This window comes from Nicotiana attenuata, unplaced genomic scaffold (genome assembly GCF_001879085.1).
Source record: "Nicotiana attenuata strain UT unplaced genomic scaffold, NIATTr2, whole genome shotgun sequence".
In the NCBI taxonomy this organism is placed as follows: domain Eukaryota; kingdom Viridiplantae; phylum Streptophyta; class Magnoliopsida; order Solanales; family Solanaceae; genus Nicotiana; species Nicotiana attenuata.
In genome coordinates this window covers 5,160-10,888 of record NW_017676844.1, presented here as the reverse complement: position 1 = coordinate 10,888, position 5,729 = coordinate 5,160, and the positions used below count along the sequence as shown (strand labels likewise).

General features: G+C 36.1%; 1 protein-coding gene and 1 non-coding gene across 2 annotated transcripts; one reads left to right on the top strand and one right to left on the bottom strand.

Annotated features, from left to right (window-relative positions):
* The first annotated feature begins 1,814 nt into the window (after positions 1 to 1,814).
* TRNAV-CAC lies at positions 1,815 to 1,888 on the top strand. Its single transcript has one exon. It is a non-coding gene; the product is annotated as a tRNA-Val (tRNA).
* Positions 1,889 to 2,230: 342 nt separating this feature from the next.
* LOC109221223 (protein EXORDIUM-like 2) lies at positions 2,231 to 3,708 on the bottom strand. Its single transcript, XM_019385686.1, has one exon. It carries the CDS (start codon positions 3,296 to 3,298, stop codon positions 2,366 to 2,368), a length of 933 nt encoding a protein of 310 aa, XP_019241231.1. The 5' UTR covers positions 3,299 to 3,708; the 3' UTR covers positions 2,231 to 2,365.
* Positions 3,709 to 5,729: the final 2,021 nt, after the last annotated feature.

The window sequence follows — 5,729 nt, the reverse complement described above, 5'->3', positions numbered from 1 at the left end:
AAATTTTTTTTTTTTTCAAAAAAAAAAAGAAATTAATTTTTTCTAAAAAAACAGAAATTTTTGAAAATTCTCTAGAAGTACTTTTGTAAATAAATAAAAGCTCAGAAATTCAAAACAATTTTCTTAAAGAAGTCCCTCTTTCGAAAATTAAGAGGTTACATCCAAAATCCAAAAATATTTTCTTTTTTCCTTAGAAAAAAGAGAAAACAAATGAAAAACTCAAACAAAAAGTATTTTCTTTTTACTTTTAAAATTCCCAAAGTTCAAATCAATTCCCAATCTGCCCGAACTACGCTGGTTTGATTCTCACCGGATGTGAGATACGTAGGCAACCCTCATCGGGTCCAACCACTCTTTTGCAAAAATAGCCAAAAATACCAAAATTTTAATTTTTGTCTACAATAAGTCGGGTGATGCTATTCTTGTTTTAAAATAAGCCGAATGTCCCCAAAAGGGCGCCGGAAGGCTGTTTTTGCAAGAACAGCCACCTTGAGTCATTTTTAAAAGGGTTTGCGGACACAGCCTTAAAATCTTGCTCCCAGAAGTGCTGAAAGGCCGTATCTGCAAAACCAAATCCTTGTTTTCTAGATAAAGAAAAGTTTGCAAAAATAGCCACTTTTTCCTTTTAGGTCAGAATGAGTCATTAAAATACTCCTTAGCTGTCTTTCTTTCGTAAATAAAAATAAAGAAAAATACAAAATTTTGAAAAATTGAGTCCGAAAAATATTTTTGCTCAAAAATCCAAAACATTTTCCCTATTCCGAAAATTAAGAGGCAACTTTCAAAATCAAAAAAAAAATATTTTTCTTTCGTGTTAGAAAAAGAGAAAATAAATGAAAATTCAAACAGAAATATTTCTTTCTACTTCTAAAATTTCCAAAGTTCCAATAAAAAGAAAAGGAATTTTTTTTAGAAGTCTTTCTTTCAAAAAATAAAAAGAAACATCAAAATCAAAAATATTTTCCTTTTTCCTTCTAAAGCATTTCTTTCAAAAATTCAAAAAAAGAGTTAGTTTCTTTACCTTATTTGCAAGAACTACGCTTGGTCTGATTCATGCGGGGTCATGATACGTAGGCAATCTCCATAGGATTCGACCGTAACCCTAAGAAAAGAAAAAAAAAAGAAGAAAAATACGAGGGAAGGAAATAAAAGAAAAACAAGAGAGAAAGAAACGCAAAAAGAGAAAATAAGGAATCGAGAGAAAACCATGGCAAAAGAAAAGGGAAAAGCAGGAAATGAAAAACAGAGGAGAAAACCATGGCAGAAGATGACACACAACTGAGTAGAGAATTGTAAGCATCACTAGAAGAACGAACCATAAATTCTGGTAATTACACTTTTTAAATACTTAAGACACCTTTTATTTTTTATATTTTTTTCATAAGCTAGTCTTTTTTTTAAAATTTTTTTTTTGTTTAAACAGAGGCAAATGAAGAACTATCACAACCAAAGAAAAAAAAGAAATTTAAGCAATGATGAACGAATAGCTGTGTATGAGATGTTACTACATAAAAGTTTCAATGGAAATTTGAGGCATGGAGTGACAAAGATGGTGGCAACAAAATTCTCAACTAGTATAAGAACAGTTCTCAATTACTGAAGTAGTTGTTCTCGATTTTTCAGTTTCTGCTATTTAATTTTAGTAATTTAATGTAAGGAGTAAGAATTTTTTTTAGGGATATGCACATAAGGGTAGTTTTGTAGAAATAAATTAAATTTTTTCTTGATTAAATAAATGGATACTTATTTTGGACTAAAATAAAAAAGCAAATTTATTAGAATCATATTGGGAAATAATTGTGCCACGCTAAAACGTCTGGGTGGTGTAGTCGGTTATCACGCTAGTCTCACACACTAGAGGTCCCCAGTTCAAACGTGGGCTCAGACATCGTTATTACCTTATGAAGCTTTCTTCTTTTGTTCTCTTTCTCCTCCTGTTTTTCCCACAGATTATCTATTCACTTTTACTTATTTTGCCAGATTCTGACACCCATTTAGTAAGGATTTCAAAAGGACGCCCACAGTTCTCCAAAATGTTCACTTACGTGGAAATGCAGAGTGTATATTGGTATTTTAATTTGAAGACAATTGAACTTGAGCACTTGTACCATAACCACCACATCATGGGACACCTATGGTTAGATTGGATAAGTTTAATATATAAATTTTACTAGTATAGTGGATTTTTATGTTTATAAATAGTTTTTGTTGAAAAATAAAAATAAATAAATTTAATTGAAAACAAACTTGTTAAGAGATTATTGTACACAACACAATTTCCAAATCGAATGAACAAATTAATGTTGAAATTTCAAAATGATAATAAAATTTCTGTCTTTTTTCCTTTCCTTTTATGGCAATATTTTCACACGAGTGTCTTGCACGACGACGTTTTTGGGTCCCACATAGCAGGAAGCAGATATTTACGCCCATTCACTCCAGGCGCATTATAGCTAGCACCCGTCTTTTTATCCAGCAAAACCATACCCGGAAATCCAGGAAAAGCACCCGACCCGAATATCCCCGTGCAAGCAGACACAGATTCTAAAGGCGCGTTAGCTGGGCCCTGAAAATACCCGCCATCAAACGGATTCGTAACGGTTCCCGCCAAAACAGTCGCTAAACTGATAACCATTCCGTCAACTCCGATGTCTCCGTTTGGTGAACCTAACGGCGTAGTCTGTGGCCCGACAATCGGCTTTTGAAATGGCCACGCGCACTGACCGGGACATTGATTCGCGGAGTTACCCACCCAAGCATACGCAAATTTACTCCCTTTTTTCTTACCATGAGTTGACCCGTGCATGCCACACCTATTCATACAGAAGTCTTCCACCGCCACGTCCGCCGCCGTCAACACGACGGCGATGGAGTTGGCCTGAGTTACCTTAGATGCCAAAATTTCAAGTTGAGGGTCTTTTAACAATTTTCCGATGGAGTATTTTTCGTCAAATACTTGTTTTCCTAGAGTAATAACGGAAGGGCCACCTTTGTATGCTTCGGTGGTGCGCCACCATGATGCGGCGGAAGGCGGCGGTTGGATATTCTTGTTCTTGGGGCTAAGGGATTGGATGAAGTCGACGATGATTGAACGTTGAGCAGGAGTGAATTTTCCATACCATATAAGATTAACAGTGACATTTCCCTTTAGAAGAGCACCTTTATGGTATTTTAGGACAAGGGGTTTTTCTTTAACTAGTGCAAGTATTCTTGAATTGGCTAAACAAGGATTAGGAACAAGAGCGAATAGCGAGAATAGTAAGAGAAAGGTGGTGATCATAGGGTTAGAGAATCCCATTTGATAAGATTGTAAAGAAATCGGAGTGTGAGTTGTTTTGTCTTGTGTTTTGAAAGTGAGTTTGACAATTGAATTACGTCTTTATATATATGAGGCTGCTGAGGGTATATGAAGAGCTGTGAAGGTGCTAAGAAAGTAGATTAATTTAAAGAAAAAAGAAAAGGAATGGTTTGGTTTGGCTTTGTTTGTGATGAGCATGTTGCGGGTCTGAAAGTATGAAAGAATGACGTTTCTTCAGTTGACCTAAATAATAATGGCACTTTTTAGGTTAAAACCACGGGATGGTAGCTAGTATTCTAAATACAGTAGCTGGTTATTGGGAGGTTTGTAACAGGTGAAGGTGTTTAGTGGGAAGGGTAGAACATTTTAGACTAGTCTTCCTCATACAGTTACTCTCTTTCTCTTAAATTTTAATCTATGTGAACTTATAATCTTATAATATTAGAATGGAATTTAAAAAAATAAGAAATTTTTTAGACCTTGTGGTTATTAACATATCATAATATTTGTGTGACAATAAAATTTAAAAAACTTATGATTTTAAAATTTATAATATTTGTGTAGCTATAAAACGTTCTTATTAAAGGTAAACTGAAACATTTGAGTTAAATCACTACTAGAATTCCGGAAAAAAGCAACCAAAATTTAGCGACCAAAGTTAGTCTGTCACAGAAAGCGACCAAAGTTGGTCGCTAAATTGGCGAAAATAAAAATATAATTATTTGAAATAAATTAGCGATCAAGGTTGGTCGCTATTTCGTCAAAATGTTGACCGGACTAGTCAGACTTGCTTGGTCAAAGCTATACTGAGATTAGCGACCAACGTTGGTCGCTACAGTGGGACCCACTTATAAAATTTTAATTATTATAATATTATTCAAAAAAAGTTATAAAATATAAATAAATATAATTTAAAATTAGCGACCAAAGTTGGTCGCCAATTAAAGGGTAAGCAGAGAGCGACCAACTTTGGTCGCTAATCTGGGACCCAGTTCTGTGACGACCCAAAGGGTCATCACCTGTTTTCTCATTCATTCCGTGCTTCCGAGGCCTCGAAAACCTCATTCAGGGTTGCCTCGATTTGCGTGCGCAGTTCGGGCGCGTAGCCGGAAAGCTTAAATATGAATTCTGTGTGAAAAATGCTAAATTTTAATATTAATATGAATATATTTGACTTCGGTCAACATTTTGGGTAAACGGACCCGGACCCGTGATTTGACGGTCCCGGAGGGTCCGTAGGAAAATATGGGACTTGGGCGTATGCCCGGAATCGAATTCCGAGGTCCTAAGCCCGAGAAATGAATTTTTGTGTGAAATTATTTTCTGGAAATGATTAAGGAAAATGAAAATGAAATTTGATTAAAAGACTATGGTATCGGGCTCGTATTTTGGTTCCGGCGCCCGGTACAAGTCTTATATATGGTTTAAGGGCTTTCTGTAAAGTTTGGTTGAAAACGGACGTCGTTTTACGTGTTTTGGACTTAAAATGGAAATTTGGAAGAAATTACGAATTTTGAGGTTTAATTCGATGTATATGATGTTATTTTGGCGATTTGATCGCGCGAGTAAGTCCGTAGGATGTTATTGAGGTTGTGCGCATATTTGGTTTGGAGCCCCGAGGGCTCGGGTGAGTTTTGGATAGGCCACGAAGTGCATTTTTGAACTTGGAAATTTTCTGGTGTGATCTGACCTGCAGGCTTCGCATCGCAAATGCGAAGAATCCTTCGCAAATGCGAAGGTGCTCACATTGCACAAGGATCGCAAATGCGATCATAGCACCGCAAATGCGAAAGCTGGGACTTTCGCAAATGCGACGCTTCTGTTCGCAAATGCGAAGTCCCCAAATATGCCAATGGTTCGCAAATGCGAACTTTTGTCCGCAATTCCCGAAGTAGCAGGTCTGCGAACCCCAGTTCGCATTTCCCACATCTGCAACCTGCACTTTTCATACTTAGACGAATTTCAAGTCATTTTTCACCCCACTTTCAAAATACAACTCCTTAGGCGATTTTTCAAGAACAAGTTTCATCCCAAATCATTTGTAAGTCGATTTTTACTTAACTCTTTCAATCATTAACATCATTTAACATGTTTTTAACTTAAAATCAATGATTTTCATGGGAGAAATTGGGGGTTTTGGGTAGAACCTAGGTTTTCTATAAATTGGGGACTTGGACCTCAATTTGAGGTTCGATTTTAAAACAAATTGCATATTTGAGTTCGTGGGGAATGGATAACCGGGTTTTGGTTCGAACCTCGGGTTTTGACCACGTGGGCCCAGGGGCAATTTTGGAATTTTTGGGAAAAACTTTGGAAAATTCATTTTTATGCAATCAAATTGATTCATTTAGTGTTTATTAATGTAATTAAGTAATTTGTGGCTAGATTCGAGCGGATAGGAGGTGGAATTACGAGGTAAAGCCATAGTTGA

What these genes read in the sequence shown, in the direction of transcription:
- LOC109221223 (XM_019385686.1), bottom strand. Translation starts at nt 3,298, where the DNA reads ATGGGATTCTCTAACCCTATGATCACCACCTTTCTCTTACTATTCTCG.